We start from the raw sequence: 17554 nt of genomic DNA, 5'->3' as shown, positions 1-17554 counted from the left end.
AACAACAACAACAACAACAACAAAAAAAAAAAAAAAAAAAAAAAAAAAAAAAAAAAAAAAAAAAAAAAAAAAAAAAAAAAAATCCAATGAACTCTTCCTTTGTCATGAAAAAGAGGATTCAAGAGCACCTCCTCAAATATCGAACTACACCCTCTATTACGAGCCAACACAATCCCAAAAGTCTTAAGGAACTGGTTCCACATAGAGCTGATGAAATCATAGTCCATAATAAATAGTCAAGATCATCTTCCACTCTTCTACAAAGAGCACATCATTGAGACCATAACACTAAGGGGGAAAGCTCCTAGGTACGGTCATGAGTATTCACTCTCCTACGCAAAACATTCCAAGAAAAGAAACACTTTTTTAGGAATTTTAACCTTTCAAATTGAGGACAACGCAGGAGCTCCCAGAGGGGGCGAATGGATGCAAAGAATCTGAAAAAAAAAAAAATGAACGGTGGAAAAATTCCTCAAATGGGAAACCCACTATCTGAAGTCCCTTCTCCCAAGACAAGTGACCTAGGCAGAAATAATAGAGAGAAAACTGACAAACTCACATGCCTTCCGATCTGTAAGGGGTCAACGAGAACCCAGGGACAGAGAGGAAGAACTATTGAAGGAAGCCAAACCAGAGGCCACTGGATGCAACCTCTTATCCAAGTAAATGTAAACACGCTTGAAATATGAGTAAAGGTAGCATATTATAGTTATTGGATAACTTGAGCAAAGCACACAACACATGATGACTTGAAATAAAGATAACAAAAACATCTGAACAAAGTCTGGTTTGTCTAGCGAAGATCTAGTTCTAATGTACCTGAAGTGTGAATAATTAAATGCATTTGTTATCAAAGATAAAATCATACCTTTGATGATTGAAAACGTGAAAAAAGTTTGCTAAGCCAACTAAACGGTACAAAGCTGACATTTCCTTCCCACACTTGCCACCTGCAACATTTCAGCCAATTATTTAGGCCCATGAGCAGTAATAGGCTTTCAGAAAGATGCCTAATGTACACGCTAGTAAGATAACCAAATAATTCAGGTAGAATCAAACTTATTCCTTGAACAAATACAGCATGAATAAAATACCAAGGACAACAGTTAAAAATTTAAAGAAGAAAATATTCAATGGTAGAGATTTTTTATTCTGAAAATTGCAAACGCGAAATCATAGTTGGAATCTTAGTAAACACATAAACGGTATTCATAGCCTCTGAAAGTTAACTTGACTACTACTTTCAAATACGAAGGTTACAACCATGATAGGGACCACCAAAACTGTTTTCATTGTGCATACCATGACCTATGATTATTCAGTACCAATACCTTCGCTACAACGACCTGTTTTCATTGTGCATACCCTTAATGTAGTTTCAGTTAAGAAGTTTCTTCTATTATCAGAAAATGCTCAAGATATAATCGATTCAATTAGTATTCCAGTTCTATGAATTGTACAATGGAGTAACAATCTGACCTTGTCTTGATGAAAACATGCACAACCGCCATAACGTAGAATATCAGCTGGGAAACCAAAATTATAGTAATGACAGTAGCATTTGCAAACGAATAACAGACCACTGAAACTGTGGTGAAGATAGCCAAAGGAGGTAATGGTTGAGAAGTTAAAAGTGAAAGGAACACAGATAGTAAAATCGGTACAATGACCAAATAACAAAATGGGAATGGTATTCTCAAGTTGGACTCTACAGCAATCAGCATTGAGGGTACAGGAAAATCATGATTCCATGCTTGCGCTTGCCGCATCAGTGCAAAAAATATAACAACAATACAGAAACCAACTATCTGCAAGAAAATAATGGATAATGTAAGATTTTTAAAAATACTTGGAATACATAAGATAAATCTAATGCATGCATGTGAGAGACGAGAGAAAGGAAAAGGTTCAAAAACACATCATAGACTTAAAAGGGTGGAAGAATACTAGAAGAGAAGCAGCTGAAAAGCAAAACAACTGAAAATCAAGATTGGCACTCAGTGCTGTTACTTTTTAAAAATAAATGTGAATAACATTTACGCCAACTGACACAAGATTCGCACTCAACAGCTAGCAATTAGCAAAAGACTAGATGAGTCACCATAAAACTCTCCAATCAGTTTTTTCTATAGTTACCACACAGCTCACAGGAACATGTAACAATTAGAACATCGTCCAAAATTTTACCAAATACAGTTCCATTTGACTCACACGATTCCAACTTTGTATACGAGTGAATGTATCTATAAGAATTTGTCCAATGCAGGAGAGAAGGAAATGCCATAAACCATGAAGCATAAAAGAAAAATAAATATATGCAGGACTCTTCTTTCACGGGGAATAATGTAAACAATTAGTGGCTAAAGAAATAAGCAAATACATTTTAAGGACATACAAGCAAATAAGATTTTAACCTGTGAATTATATATAAGTAAAAATCTACCAGCTGCTGCACTGAGAGAAACAACAATGCTTGTTTTGTATGAACAGTGAGGATCTACCTGTATAGATGAAAGGAGTTACCAAGATCAAATTTTCAGATTATTATTACATAAGAATAGATAAAAGAAGAATTCTGGAGAAACTTCATACCAACAATAGAACGGTTGTTTTCTCAGATCCTGCACTAGAACTCCAGAGTGCTGGTGAGGAATCAACGAGAATTGTCTCACTCTGAACATTTGGGAAAATATGAAGTCCAGATATGTCATCCCAAGCAAGTGCTACAGGTGGGAAACAACGCAGTCTGCACAGTCCTGGATTATCAAGAAAGTGAAACAGGGTGGATAAATAATTACATGCAAATGACATTTTAGCTTTATCACAACTCTCAACAATAGGGAGTTCCTTTCACAAGTCCACAATGGGTCGCAGAAATAAAATACCTAATAGAAGTTTGCAGTCATGACAACATGAGCACTGCCGAAGTTTAAACCCTAAACTTAGTTAGGAAACTTGTGTTCTTCAATGATCGCAATATGAAGTGTATATACATGATATTTTGACTACTTACACAGCAAATTGAGGAATAATAAGAGATCTTTCAAACGAATGTCAGTTTCCTCCCGTCATTTTCTTTTCATAATATGTCCACTTTTACAATCAAGAGTGCTGGAAACACTTGGGAAACTGTTTTGTTTTTTTTTTCCTTTCAAATGTGTACAAGGCTAGAGCACGCAAAAGCCAAATGAGCAAGAAAACCTCAAATCGTCAATAACTAAAGAAAGGTCCTAGTTACAAATCAACTTATGTAAAGCAAACCAATAGGAAATGAACTCCACTCCATCTCCTAAAAAGACTATCATAATTCTTTCAACCTCCGTAAAAATGGCTCTTGTAGCATTTAGCAATAATAATGATTTATGGGATAGTTAGACTTACAATGGTAAATGAGAATAAGCAGAGATGATAATGAAAATTTCAAGGAGAAGCAATCAGCTGGTGGGAGGTTAAAAATGATAATAATAAATTATTCAGGGACCTTTTAGACCTATTCTTAAAAACTCAAAAACTAAAATCGTACAATTTGAAACCTTAGGGACCAAATGCACCTATTGCTGAAAACTCAGGGACTAAAAAGCTAATTTTTTCGAAGTTTTTTGATGGTTGGTGATCAGTTCAGGTTTTCTTTGAAAGGTTTGAAGTAGCTATTAGTTTCCAGTGTCGGGAGAAAGCCTTGTCCATAGTTTCATCATTCATTTGCAAGCTCTCTAAGTCTTTAAGAAGAAGATATTAGAAAAATTCTTTGGTCTCTAAATATTTATATATTTTCATGGCTAACCTCTAAATGGTTGAATTGGTTGTTTGTAATTTTTTTCTTTTTCGCTCCTGCAGGGGATTTGTAACCCTTGAACATTTTTATTATTATTATTATATAACCAACAAGTTGTTTCTTGTTCAAAGATAATACAGAGAAAACTCCATCTTATACTTATCCCACTAGAATATTCATCAAAGTTCCCATCCACGAGGAAGAGGATGTATAAAACCAAGAGAATAAGAAATTTGCATTGTATATGTATGGCATATATATGTGTGTGCACGTATATATGTTTGTATTTTGAGTTCTACAAGTGGAGATAAGAGATTTGAACCTATAACCCTTTTTGCTCTCTCTTCGTTATTTCTTTTTGCATTCCATTATGTTCTCTTTTTGCTCTCTTGTGGAGTTTATATCTTTGAGCATTAGTCTCTTTTCACTTATTCAATGAAAAGTTTCGTCAATGTTCAAAAAAACAAAAACAAAAACAAAGACAAAAAATGAAGGAAAGATAGAAATCCACGTCTAGAATATAAATTTATGCATTGCAAGTTACATTATAGATAGGAAAGATACATAAAAAAGAATATGACAGAATATATTCAAGAAAATACTAAGCTTACTATTGTTTTCGACATCACCCGCTTGATCATCTGGAAGTCCAGAACTCTTAATTCCGCACCCTGTTGTTTCAAGTTGCAAGGTTACTGGAAGAAGCCCTAAGCTAATGGGGAACGATAAGTTCAAAACCAGGGAATGATCCTCCTTCATAAATATGTCCTACACCACATTTAATTTTAAAAATAGTCCAGTCATCAAGTTGATACTAAGTGAGACACTAAGCTTATTTTGTAGCACTTCAAGAAAGCATCTTCATGAGGTATTTACATCATTATAGTACTTGGAAAGAAGCATCGACCAAGGTGAGATTTCCACCCTCCCTGCATCAGGATTAAAGAATTGCCCAACTGCCATGGAAACTGCAGGCGGAGGTCTGCCTGAAACAGTCTGAACATCAAATAGTTACAATACATGCGACTAAATCATATATATTGCTCTTTTTGGTAAAACGAAATGCTAATTTTGCTCTATTTACGAAAAGAAAAGTAGAATCCATACGCTTAAAATTATTCAAAGAAGAAACCAGGTTGTAAGCATTCCACCTAAATCTATTAGAATGAAAAAAGAAATCACGCGGAAAAACACTTCGGAAACTTTTTGTAGTAGAGAGGGAAAACCCCGAACACCTTTTTTTATTTTTTTATAAGACTGAATGGCTATTCTTTTTATGGAAGTAGAAACTAAAAAAATAAAAGACTGCATTAAGACCCATACCGGTCGAGGTGCAACTGAAATTGTAATAAATCTGAAGCCACGCATATCCTCAGGTCCCAACATCAGTACAGCAGAAGGAGGAGCTTGCTCAATCTGACTCCCAGGTTCAATCTAACAAGCATAGCACAAATCAATGGAAGAACAAAATCCCAAGCCGTCATGTGTTTGGCCCACAAGTATAAAGATGTCAAAGAAAGAGAAAGATCCACTATGAAAACAATACTAGCACCTGTCTTGGTGCCGGCCCTGAAGGAATTTGCACCATCTTTGAGGTCACTTCAAGAACCCTTTTACTTAAAGGTAAGCTAGCAGACTTTCCCTTTTCAGGCCAAAGATGAAGCCTAACCCCAGAACATGGTAACAGGTTTGTTACAAATACAAAGTGGCTTTTACCATTTGACCCCTACAGAGAATAAAAAATTAGAATCTGTACCCAGGAAAATAATGTACACCAAGAAATAAATATTGTAATACTAATGGGAGGGAAGATGGCCAAAGTAGTGTCAACTTAGATGAGATTTCGGAGGGGAAAATCCTCAAACTTAATATTATTGAGGGATAACAAAGTCAACAAAGTTAGTTAAACAACATCCCAATGCTTCATATTATAAGGATTTAGTAATTAATGCCTTGAAGGACAGACCTCACATCAGGAATATATAACATCGTGCAAGAAATTTAAAAATAACATGAGTCAAAACTCTCAAGACTGCAGATGAATTATTACTGAAGCTAACCAGATTATTCAAGTCCAACCACCGTCTGCGACCATCCATGGCTAGAACTGTGACGGTACTCGTCTGAATATATAGGTCCCTCTCTAGGCCATCATCACTCCAATAAATGTCTTTTGGACAATCATCTTGAGATAGAACCACAGATCCTGCAATGTACCATTATTGCTATAATTCTTCTAAATACAGAGGTTGTATTGGACAACCTTTTTTGTGGATTGAAACTTCATAGAAAAGCTAATGAATACATGAAACATTGATCCTGATTCTGTCTTCTAATTTATAACCACAGATCCTATGCAAGAGAACAAAGAATTCTTATAGAAAAGACCAAGAAAAAAACCTCTTGCATGCTAAAGTCTAGAAAATGCTTAACTAGTTAGATCCATGAAGATAAAGGACACCAGAAAACAACCTAAGGACTGTTTCTTATCCAAAAAAGGAAAAAAATGAAGATAAAGGAAAGTGAACTTGTTTTCTTATTCCCAAACATTATATCGATACATGCAATAACTAAAAATTTGATCCATCAATTGAAATGGGATGTTACAAGAGAGAATAAGCAGCAACATAAATGTGCATACACAAAAACAATATAACAAACTACCAGATGCATCTTCCACGTGTTTAGCAGGAAAATGGGCAATTTGTTGAGAAGTGTGTGATTCGGACCTCCAATTGAAACTCTGTGGCATTCCACTATGAAGCATTCTTGTCAATATAGTAAGTCTTTTTCGAGTGTCCAAAAATGGTTGGCCTCCATTGGAGTCTACCAAGCTAAGAAGGGTGTGTGACACCTAGACAAGAAAGAAAACTTTCAGAACAATCTAAAGACAGCTTATTCTTTCAAACACGAAGAGAATTTTCACTCACCTGCACAACTAATTGATTACACCACAAAATCACCTGATGTTCCATTGATAACCACACATTTTTAACACCTGTACTGCTGATCATAAAGCCATGTGTAGGAGGAACAATCCCATCCAGGGATTCTAACTTTGACCTTACCTACACACAAGGATAAATCAACATGCAATGAATATTAAGAAAAACAATAAATTAAACAGAAACATGATACTCTTAAAGCAAACCTTGATAAAGATTTTCTATTTTTACAGAATGGCATAAACAGACAAACCCTTATAACTACAAAGCAATTCACAAAGCAAACATAATTACAGCTCTAGGAAATTAATTAAGTCCCATTCATTCATCCATCGTCTAAAATTAACTCCTCCCAGCCTAAAGATTACCTCAATGCCAGGTTCATTGTTTTTTTTTTTTTTTTTTTCAGGAAAAAAAAAATATAAGAATAATTGCAAAAAGAACTTGAAGCGGTACATTACAAAGATGCGTGACTTATGACTAGAACTACCCTTGCCTTTTTATTCCACTTCAAAGATTTTTTTTCAAGGATTCTTTGATCTCTTTTGATCCAAATACCTAAATAATAGCTTTTATCGTATTAACCCATAAAAGCTTGGCTTTACACTTAAATTTTATTCCACCTAGAAGCTGAAAAACACTGCCCTTTACCGTTTGTCAAAAGCCCAAGAAACATCAGGAGCCTGAAAATCTGTGTTCCCAACACTTACTGTTAAGGATACTTGGAAAAAGAAATGCTTTTGCCTTTCCTCTGCTTTAGAACAAGGATGTTTCTTTTGTACGGTTATATTTAAGCCCTCCAAAATGAACCAAGACCCACCAAGCTAAATGTTAACTTTTGGACTTTCTGATTTCCAAGGCCACAATCCTTCATCAAAATCAAAAGTTAAATGATACAGTCTATGTATCTAAGCCAAATATGCATTTTAATAAATATTCAAGCGAGATATGCATTAGAAAAATACTGTTGTTTTAATAGAACCTAAATGACCAAATGATAGTTAATTCAAGACAAAGGTCCCACATTGCATTAATCGGTTGTGAATATACCTGGTAATCATTATAACCCCCGGAAATTGAAACTACCACAACATGTGAAAGTGGAGGATCAGATGCAAAATACCCACTTCGAGTTTTTTGAACCTCATAGCCCTTCCTCCATTCCTGATTTACACGAGTGAAGTACCGACCCAAAGATGGTTGCAGTGCTAGAGGAGGTGATCTGAAAAACATGTGAAACCCAAATGAAGCATGAAATTAACAAATCAAAAATGCTCTCAGCATCATCTAAGTGTAACTCACTGATGAGGGCTAGAAAGTGTAAGAACTGTTTCAACGGCTGATTTTCTAAGTCTGGGATGCACGACTGCAGCTCTAGCTACAAACCCACCCATTGAATGGCCAACCAATATCACACTGCTAGGCGAACTTCCAGAGTCAGCAGCCCCTTCTTTTGCCCGGGCATCAAAAGATTCTTTATATTGATCTAAAATCTGCATGCATAACAAGGAAAATTGGCAACCAAGTGGAGAATTTAACAAAATATTCGTTGCACAGACCCACACCATGAAACCTTTATATTAGAATAAAATCGAAACCGACTGAATAACAGATATTATGTGCATTATTCTTGCATGAAGGAAAAGACAGGAATGAGCTAACATCTGGATTCAAGTCAATCATGAAGACTGCAGAACAAAATCCAGCAAGATATTAGTTTTATTTTTTATTTTTGTTTTTCTATTTTTTTGAGAGAAACAAAGATAATTCATTGATAAATTACATGAAAAATCCACCAATTTTGGGTTACAAAAAGGATTTCCAATTGTTTAATAATATAGAAAGACTATAATCAGTAAAAGGGTGTGAACATTTGCACCAATAAGAGAGTTAAACCAAGGAAGCCCTCTAAAGAAACATAATTTTCGTTGAAGATCCGCCCATTTCTTGTGCACCAAGAGACCAAAAAAAAAAAAAGGAACGATTCAAAGCCATCTAAAGTGTTTTCACATTTTCCTTAAAAGGGTGTCCAATGAAAATCATGGATAAAATATCAAATATGTTTCTTGGTAGAGCTGGGCTCATCCAAAATCTGTTAAAATATAATTCCAGCAAGCTAATTTAAAAATAAAGAAATATTCTTGCTTCATTTTTTCATAGCTTCCTATAGAGATGTTGATACATTCTATTTGAGACTGCCTCCACCACTTACATTATTTTTAAAGTTCCATTGTCCCTTTTTCCAGTTAAATTTTCTGGAATGGATGGAGAAGCCCGAAAATAACAAATGAGTGCCATCAATGATGAACATGCTAATGAACAATGGGAGAATGATAGAACAATATTCCTTCCAACCATATAACACATTCATGCACCCATCCTCCCTTTTTATTTTGTGGAAAAGAGGAAAAAAATCTAGAAAATGATGTAATCTGTTGGACAACTATATTTCAAAACTTTAACAGTAATACCCTGTGGATGGCGTGTACTACATATTCTGCATGTTCTTCGAGTATACCACCATCCATTGCAGAATGTTCACCTTCAAGATCCACTGCAAACCAATCCAACCGACGCGTGTAGTGGTCAGGCAACTGAAGGCCATCCAAATTAGTGTCTGCCCCACCCCCTACCTTTCCTATGGAAGCCTCCTGATAAAAAGTGTGCTCGAGAGGGCCTCCTTGATAAGCCCTATCAGATTCTGCTGCCAAGGATCGCACCTGTTATAAAAAATATATATTTTCCAAAAGGAGAGCGTAACTACTACAGATTATAAAAAAAAAAAAAAATTACAATCAATTTCTAACTTTCAATCAAGTACATAAAGCAAACATAAAATCAGCGAAATCCATATTATAAAAGAAGAAGAAGACCTTGCCTGCTTGTAGCTACCTCCATTTCCTGGAATGAAAAGGACTGGAACTCCATTAAGTTTCTTAAGATGCTCCTTAAAATCAATCTTCTTCCAACCTTCGTGATACAAATACACCCCATATTTTTCTGACGCTAAGCCCACCGGTGAAGAAATTGGAATATATGTTGGATACATATACGTCATAATACAACCGTTAGCAATTGGTTTTAGAATTCCATACGTAGCAGCAATGCTGATCCATACGGTTGCAGCTATAAGAACAGTAATTCTGATTTTGGCTCTAAGGTCTTGCATCGTTGTGTCAGACTACCCAGTTCTCGTTTAGCTATCTCTACAAAGCTCCCATAAATATCCGTTTCAAATCCTACACAGAACACCACAGAAATCCATAATCCACTTGTAATCCACTCTTTCCCGAACACAAAGCTCCCATAGATTCTTATTTCAATTAATAATCAAGACACACTACTTTTCTTCGCGACAAAATGCAACAGGTATTCAATGAACTTTCTTGTTGCTTGGACATGAAAAACCAAAACTAGATGGTTGGATTTAGATCCACTTCGGCAAAAAAACGTGAAGCATTAAGAGTGGTAGTGCCAGAGTAAATGAACTCTCCATGGTTTCTAGACCCCACGATAAACCACCACACATAAACATGCATAGAAATAGCAACACGCGTAATTAAATAGCAATTAAATACCAACTCTTCGAGACTGAACCACCAAAAATTTAAAAGAAGATAGCATAGAACACAAATAAAAGACATCTACAAACAGCTCGTGATGAACTCAAATTATAAAAAAAAAAAAAAAAAATAGCAGAAGAAATGAAGATCGAGCAAATTTCACATCCAAATCCAACAACGCACGCATCATCAAAGATAAGCAAGATGAACTAAACTCATTAATGGAAAAATTAGGAAATGGATCTGGAGGAAACACCGTGATTACGAACCGCAAGAGCCATCGAAGAATCAAACAGAGTTGAGAGAACGAAAGCTTACCCGGTCCGTGCAGCGCAAAGGAAATGGCGGGAGCATGAGAGTGTGAAGTACTCAGATCGCAATGGATATATCTCTGAATCAGACCTTCCTTTTTTATTTTTTATTCTTTATTTTTTTCAATTATTTCCCTTTTTGAGAGACCCAAAAAAAAGTGGGAAGGAATTTATTTTTTAAAAAAGGAAATATGGAATGACATAAGAAAGAAAGATTTTAGAGGTTTGACCAAATTTTGACTCCTGATTCACCGTTGCGTTTGCAAACTCAGGTATTGAATTGACGTGGCGATATTTTACTGGTGGGTGACCCATCGACACGGGGATTCTATCATCGCCCTATGCCCCGTCCAATGCTGAGTGGGAATTCCATTTTGTCGGGGATAAATAGTTCTAGCTTTAAATTCAAATTTTACTTAAATTGTATTTGTTTATTTTTAAAATTTTAATTATATTTTGTTGTTCAAACCTTTTAAGTAATAATTTATATATTTATATTAAAATTATATTTTTTTAATATTTCATTACCTAAATGTAAACAAACATAGTTTAACTTATTATAGCAAATAAATAACCAATCATTCAAAAAAATAATCATTTTTTACCGATGATAGCTAAATCTTTTACCATAAAAGTTCGTAGTTTTTTTTTTTTTTTTTTTTTATATACGTGAACATCTAGACCAATTTGCAAAACATTTCAACTAATCTCACAAGAAAACCGTTGATTTCTATTATAGTTTAGTATCAAAGAAACCCGTGAAATATTAAATTTGAAGCAAAAATATGTTGTATAAACGGAAAAAAATGAGTGGATAACTATGTTTTGTGATGTTAAATAATTTCTTTTATTCTTAGAATTTATGTATAACTACAAATTTTGAGGTAGAATTTTAAAAATAAACAAATAAAATATCAATAGAATAGCTAAAATATACGATTGATAGAAGCTATCAATTTATGTCTTTCAGTTCCAAAAAGAGGGAAGGGTGTAAAGCAGCTCGACGGTAAAGGAATTATCATAACCTAGTTAGCAAAAGAAGAATAAAATGAAAGAAAAATTCACAAGAACGTAACCATATGATCGCATAACTCGTGAATTTATGAGTCTCACTGCTTACTAAGCTTCAGAACCTTCGTCATTAATAATGGGTTTCATCAACTAATCAAAATAACCGAGGTGGAGTTGGAGGTCTCAACATGATCCTTAATCTACAACTAAAGTTACAAAGATTGTAGGAGTACCGTATAACCACTAGATATACGGTTTAACAAATATATTTCTTAGTATATCACTCGAATATCTAATAGTAACGTTATTCGATGCGACTACCATGTTTAGAAATTGAACTACTCTTGTTTCAGATCCATGCTAAGCATGCAAACCAAAGGCAACCTTCCCCACACTGCCAAGAAAAAGTGAAATCTATGTGGGAATGGATAGCACATTCATTCTAATTTTCTTGATCTCATTCAGTAATTCAAAGAACACAAATGATAATGCACATTTGCAGTGACTTCTAAAGTACTAAAGAAAGCTAACCGTGGAGGCAGTTGGTAGATGAAGAACGAAGATCAGGCAGATTGAGGAGCAGATCGATCATAAGGCAGGCGTTGATCAGGAACCCCGTCTTCACCTCGCTTATCTTCAAACCATTTCACTATTCTTTTGCGAGGCAGATTTGTCACTTGGACAATGCTACTAATCATTGCGTTCTGTATTGGGTGTTCAAAAGAAGAAAAAAGTTAGGTAACAATTGCACAATAATATGTCGCTCAATGTATTAATCCGAGTAGAGCTCGGTGGATAAGGCACGACCTATACCATCTTAAAGATCGATAATTTGATTCCCAATCCCACCCAGCAATTGCTGGACTAAAAAAATAATATGCCAAAGTTTTCACTACTGCTGAATTCTACCCTCATAATCTATGTCTTTTTAAGTTTATGAGGTTTTTTAATCTTAGTAGACGATGAAGAACACGCCATGAGTATAAGTAAGGCGGGAAAAATTCACGGGCACATAAAAAAGAATAAGTTTAATGAGAAGGCTAAAGGTCTTCAAGCTAAGGCTAGGTGAGGCATTTGTCCTAGGACCCAAGATCATGATCTTGAACATGTAGAACACTGCTATTCCTAAGAGATGGTCAGTCCTCGAGATGCCATCGGGCTGATGGGAATGGCCCTAGCTTATCATAGTTGTATTTACAGAAGAGATTTGGGACCTATTCGGGATGACTCTCTAATTGCTGCAGGCCCATATCAAAGATACAAATGTAAACAATGATTCTCAGGCATTTAAGTATCAAACTTATCTAGCCTCTATGGATATTTCGTTCCTAAACGTCTCATTCGATGATATTTGTTAATCGTGTTCATTTAACAACACTTTTTAAAAGGCAACGTGAGAGCTCTACAAATAGATTTATCTCTAGATTCAAAATTCCTTTTTCCTTTTCCAAAGAAAACTGGCACAGAATGTAAAGATTTCATCAACTTATTTTGATGCACAAACTGATGAAGGGTACTATACTTACGGTGGGCCGCTTTGTTCTTCTATACACTCTCTCGAGAGTTCCAACCTGAACCTTTTTCAGCCTCTTTTGAGCAGCCCAGCTCTGTTGCATGACATGAACAGGCACCTTCACCTCTTCCGCCTCTTCTGCAGTATCTACTTCTACGGGTTCTTCTTCTTCTTCTTCACGAGTAGCTTGTAATGTTCTAGTTTCTGGATTTGATGGTGTGGGCGGATCTGGTAGAGAAGCACTCAACATCAGAAGACGTGGCGGTGGTTCGCGAAGCAAGTCAAGAACAACAGCCCGATCAAGACAAAGCTCAGCAGCAAGACTCTTGATCTGCAAAGTAAAGAATGCATTAGCCTACAGCAGGATAATCTTGCAAAGTAAACTATGTAGTTTACTAGCAGAGTTTCAGCAAGATAATCTTGCATTAGCCTTCAGCAGTGCAAGACTCTCTATGTAGATTCTCCCACTCGCTCCCTATTTGCCCCTCTTGTTCTCGCTCCCAATTGGCCTCGCTTGCTCGTGTTCCCTATTTTCCCTCTCGCTCACGCTCCCAATTTGACGCTACAAGGTTTGGCATGCTCAAATCTCATTTGAGTATCAGTCTTTCCAGCTTCCAAACCCATTTCTTAATCAATCACAACGAAATCCACAGGTGACTGATATTGCATACAAGACTCGACGGTAGAAAAACTCACGCTAGTTTTACGGCGACCTTTCTTCAAAGCCATGGCTAGTCGTCGAAGTTGCCAGTTCTTAAGTTTCACAGGCATTTCCTCTTCTTCGGTATCCACGAGATCTTCTTCTTCTTCTTCTTCTTCTTCTTCTTCTTCTTCTTCGTCAACATCGATGCCAAGTGCTAACCCTAACTCGCGCTCTAGTTTGGCAAGGTCCTCTTCGCTAAGTTCATCCTCTTCGCCATCATCATCATCATCATCCAGGGTAAGCTTATCATTTTTTAGATCTTCTTCCAGTTGACTAAACAACAACTCAAGAGCATCCTCTTCTTCATCCGCCTCATCCCTAGTTTTTTTCGGAAACGAATTTCTCTGCAAAAAAGAGCAGAGTAACAAATTGAAAAGTTTCGGATAAGCTAAATTCCACGCACATGCCTTTGCAACACAATCAATCTATGTATTACCAAAATAAGATCACCATGCGTTCTAGGACCGTACCTTCTTTTTTTTCGAAGACGATGAAGACGGACCGACTGATGAATTCTGGTTCCGACGGCGAGCAAATGTAATCGATAGAGTGTGACGAACCGGAGGAAGACGCAGTAGACTAAGGTTGGATGGAAACTGCCGGCGAAAGAAGAAGCTAACCCTGCCAGAAATCGACGACGAACCTAGAAGTGCTTCCGGTGCCTTCACCGGCGCTGAAAGAGCCATCAGTTGCTTATGTCGACAGACACTGTTCGACCAAATCAGGCGGCAAGATGATAAACCTTCGGACTCTCTTTAAAACGACACAGTTTTGCAGTACGCACACACAGTGCTTTATTTATTTATTTATCATTATTTTTAGACAAACATTTTAACATTTTTTATAGACTAAATTATCAAAATACTTCTAGAGTTTATATTTTGTTTTTTAAAAAATAAATAAACTTTCAAAATAAAAAAAAAAAGTATTTATTAAATAAAAAATGTCCAATTTATTATTTAGTATTCAATGTACTTATTTTGCATTAAAAAAACCCTATTTAATATATAATAGCTTATTTTAATATTTTAATATTATTTTGCTCATGTACTTTAATGCTCGTTCTATTTTGATATTTGTATTTTCGACGTGGGTGATAATATCCAAAAAATTTAGGCAACTTGAAACAATCAAATGCCTCATTTTGATTCGTTTGTTGGTTAATTCATAAACTAGTGTATCCAACAACGAGGCCCCGAGATTTTATAGACGCCTCGTATAGTGGATACTAGGTTAGGAGGTGGAATAAGAAAAAAGAACGACGAAAGTCAGTTTGAGGGGTTCGGGTAGGAATCATGTTAGTCAGGCGTAAGCTAACACCAATCGATCTCAATAGCTCAGGTATCTAACTTGCCAAATAAATTTAATACCCGAGCTCACATATGAGAAAAACGTACTCAATATTTCATAACCTAACCTATCTGCTTTTGAGCTTTTCGAGTTTAGAAACACTATCTACGTTTGAGCTTTTCGAGTATAGTGGTAGTATGCACCTGGTTTGTTGGTGAGGAAGAAATCTACATCTCACGGGATGTTCGATGTTGTCATCGAAGAAATGCTACTTGCTTTCCAATGTCATCACTATAGGCATGAAAATAGGATTAAAAATCCAAAACAAACAAGAGTTTTATATTCTGTAACAAGAGAACAGACTAAACAATGAACCAACAAAAGGAGTAATCTCGCATTAATTCCAATGGAGAAGATGATAAAATAAGTTTTCACATTTATTATGTATCATATTAATGACTTGAAACAAGCTTTGGTAACGAAATACAGAACCTGGAAAACAAACAATCGATGGAGAGATGTGGAAGAAACTGTCTTTTAAACATCATCATTTACTCCATCCAAAAAATAACACTACCAAGACCAAAAATAGCTTAAGGAATGGTGCGCTGGTAAACAGGCAATGCTCCCAATGCCTCACGTTCTGCTCTCTCCTTCTTTACCTGCAAAACAAAAGAAAAAAAGGATCTTTAGCTTCATGAACTCTGCTTTCACCCATTTAATAAACACCCATGCCAGACGAAATTACACTCTAGCAGTCATCAGACGAAATTAGGCTGAATAAAATAGGTCAACAGCAAGAAGAAAGCAGCAGTAGTCTCGAGAAGTATTCAACAAATCAAAGAAATCTGTAAACGATGCAGCAGAACATGTTGCGCAACTTTCTACTACTACATCGATTAGATTTACACAAAATTTCATTCATCTAAAGCGAGACACGAATCTTAAACAATCTGGCACATCAAGTAGAAGAAACGAGGCAGACTAATTTGCACCGAATGATCACGTTTCGCTCTGTCTTTTTTTTAAATCCCGATCATCCCTCCATCCTTGTTGGATAATGAAAATTAAAGAATCCGGACTTAAACCAAAACTTTTAATTACCTACACAAATTTTACTCCATATGTACGAGGATTATTTCACTCGAGAAATGTCATAATCAGAACAGAAAAAAAATTCAACCACAAACAAGGTCCTACACAGATCACGTCTTTGCTTCAAAAGAAAACACATATAGGATTTATACATATTACCCAGAAGCTAATATTTATCTAGATCATGAAACCTGAAATCATGAAAGGGACAACAGAGGACAGAACAAGAAACCTCAATGGGAAAATTAGATAAAACTTGATGTTATCTAAACTGACAGATTGTAGATAATTTCAAAACCAACAAGTCCCAAATACAGGCATAATATTCAAACTCATGAACCACGACTGACAGTACAATATAGAGCAACTTCCTTATTTGTATGAACAGAGCCGTAAATGAAAGATATGAAATAATGGAAGACAGAGACTTACAAGTGCCAGCATATCCTGGAGATAGCTCCTGAATGGTGTTTGCATGGCCTGCCAGAAGGTTAAAAAATTCAAATTAACAACCATCTAAATTTGATTTAGATTTTAGCATGCTGTACTTAGTAGGGGAAAAAGATTAAGCCCAACCCAATATAATTAAAAGTTAATTCCCTAAGTCCATGAAAAATCATAGGAACTTAAACCATCAAGCTCACTAATAGATCCCAATTCACAAACAGTTATATTAAGAACATGTATAGTTGAGCCTGAATCCTGAAATAGAACTCCGTGATACCACGTCCTCCTTCCCCGTTCATAGTAAAACAAATTCACAAACAAACCGCAGTATTTAGGTATTCAGTAATGATAAACATCCAACACATTTCTGTTTTTTCGGCGAGGCTCTAACTGATCTAGTAGGTCATAGTAGAAGAGAACCTGGAGATCATCAGGAAGGTACTTGTGCTTCATGGAAAGGTCCATGGCCCGTTTCAGACGCTGATTGCGCGCATCAACAATCTCCCTCGGGAGCCGATTCAAAGCCTCCTTCACATCAATATCGTAGTACGGATCATACAGATCGTCGTATCGAAGACCTAAAATATTAATACCACACAAAATCAATCTCCACAGAGCAAAATTCAAAATCAACACCGCAGAAAAAATCAAATACACAACAAATAATTAGGGTTTCTTTTACCATAATTACGGAGGCGTTGGGTGAGCGCTTTCATGTGTTGACGAGCGAACCAGTTCTTCTTTGGGTCGATGAACGACTGCAAGAAGGACGCCATATCGATCTCTCTCTCTCTTTCTTCCTCCGCAAAAACTTGCTCTTGATTTTCTCAGTGCCCACTTAGGCTTCGCCTCTCTCCAGTTTACTTATGAAATTTTGACGACGGAAAACGATATTAGAATATTA

The 17554-nt window shown here is 36.0% G+C and overlaps 3 protein-coding genes across 7 annotated transcripts in view; all 3 read right to left on the bottom strand.

Moving 5' to 3' along the window:
* LOC111476597 (GPI inositol-deacylase A-like) overlaps positions 1–10705 on the bottom strand; it is a 14837-nt gene extending 4132 nt beyond the window's left edge. Inside the window, exons 1-16 of one of the 4 annotated variants that reach the window (XM_023120323.1) lie at positions 10599–10705; positions 9596–9956; positions 9189–9437; positions 8020–8210; positions 7768–7939; positions 6703–6840; positions 6437–6626; positions 5833–5978; positions 5325–5498; positions 5096–5206; positions 4649–4768; positions 4384–4540; positions 2593–2756; positions 2415–2501; positions 1480–1808; positions 869–950 (exon numbers count right to left, since the gene is read on the bottom strand). In XM_023120323.1, coding sequence (XP_022976091.1) covers positions 869–950; positions 1480–1808; positions 2415–2501; positions 2593–2756; positions 4384–4540; positions 4649–4768; positions 5096–5206; positions 5325–5498; positions 5833–5978; positions 6437–6626; positions 6703–6840; positions 7768–7939; positions 8020–8210; positions 9189–9437; positions 9596–9886 — 2601 coding nt within the window. In that variant the 5' untranslated portion in view covers positions 9887–9956; positions 10599–10705. Of the gene's footprint in view, positions 1–868; positions 951–1479; positions 1809–2414; positions 2502–2592; positions 2757–4383; positions 4541–4648; positions 4769–5095; positions 5207–5324; positions 5499–5832; positions 5979–6436; positions 6627–6702; positions 6841–7767; positions 7940–8019; positions 8211–9188; positions 9438–9590; positions 9957–10598 lie in introns of those variants that run through there. The other 3 variants (XM_023120324.1, XM_023120326.1, XM_023120325.1) reach the window with 3 other exon arrangements.
* Positions 10706–11707: 1002 nt separating this feature from the next.
* On the bottom strand, positions 11708–14572 carry LOC111476641 (protein OVEREXPRESSOR OF CATIONIC PEROXIDASE 3). Of its 2 annotated transcripts, XM_023120409.1 has the most exons (5): positions 14289–14571; positions 13812–14162; positions 13129–13446; positions 12134–12306; positions 11708–11996 (listed from the first exon to the last, which is right to left on the bottom strand). In XM_023120409.1, exons 1-4 carry the CDS (start codon positions 14502–14504, stop codon positions 12166–12168), a joined length of 1026 nt encoding a protein of 341 aa, XP_022976177.1. In that variant the 5' UTR covers positions 14505–14571; the 3' UTR covers positions 11708–11996; positions 12134–12165. The 2 variants fall into 2 exon arrangements, with proteins under 2 accessions (XP_022976177.1, XP_022976176.1); XM_023120408.1 differs by having other exon boundaries at positions 11708–12306; positions 14289–14572.
* Positions 14573–15478: 906 nt separating this feature from the next.
* LOC111476673 (cytochrome b-c1 complex subunit 7-2-like) lies at positions 15479–17514 on the bottom strand. The gene is made up of 4 exons (XM_023120450.1): positions 17333–17514; positions 17071–17228; positions 16636–16683; positions 15479–15770 (listed from the first exon to the last, which is right to left on the bottom strand). The coding sequence occupies exons 1-4, from the start codon at positions 17424–17426 to the stop codon at positions 15702–15704; spliced, it is 369 nt and encodes a 122-aa protein (XP_022976218.1). The 5' UTR covers positions 17427–17514; the 3' UTR covers positions 15479–15701.
* Between the last annotated feature and the right edge of the window lie 40 nt (positions 17515–17554).

Source organism: Cucurbita maxima, unplaced genomic scaffold (assembly GCF_002738345.1).
Source record: "Cucurbita maxima cultivar Rimu unplaced genomic scaffold, Cmax_1.0 Cma_Scf00003, whole genome shotgun sequence".
Classification (NCBI taxonomy): Eukaryota; Viridiplantae; Streptophyta; class Magnoliopsida; order Cucurbitales; family Cucurbitaceae; genus Cucurbita; species Cucurbita maxima.
This window is presented reverse-complemented; position numbering and strand designations above follow the sequence as displayed.

Bases quoted from the DNA above. Each gene is read 5' to 3' on its own strand.
- LOC111476641 (XM_023120408.1), bottom strand. From the start codon at position 14,504: ATGGCTCTTTCAGCGCCGGTGAAGGCACCGGAAGCACTTCTAGGTTCG. The intron at 13,447-13,811 runs GTGAGTTTTTCT...TTTACTTTGCAG, and splicing joins AAGGTCGCCGTAAAACTAGC to ATCAAGAGTCTTGCTGCTGA. The intron at 12,307-13,128 runs GTAAGTATAGTA...CACCCAATACAG, and splicing joins GAAGAACAAAGCGGCCCACC to AACGCAATGATTAGTAGCAT.
- LOC111476673 (XM_023120450.1), bottom strand. From the start codon at position 17,426: ATGGCGTCCTTCTTGCAGTCGTTCATCGACCCAAAGAAGAACTGGTTC. The intron at 17,229-17,332 runs GTAAAAGAAACC...TTAATATTTTAG, and splicing joins CCAACGCCTCCGTAATTATG to GTCTTCGATACGACGATCTG. The intron at 15,771-16,635 runs GTAAGTCTCTGT...TTTGTTTTGCAG, and splicing joins TCCAGGATATGCTGGCACTT to GTAAAGAAGGAGAGAGCAGA.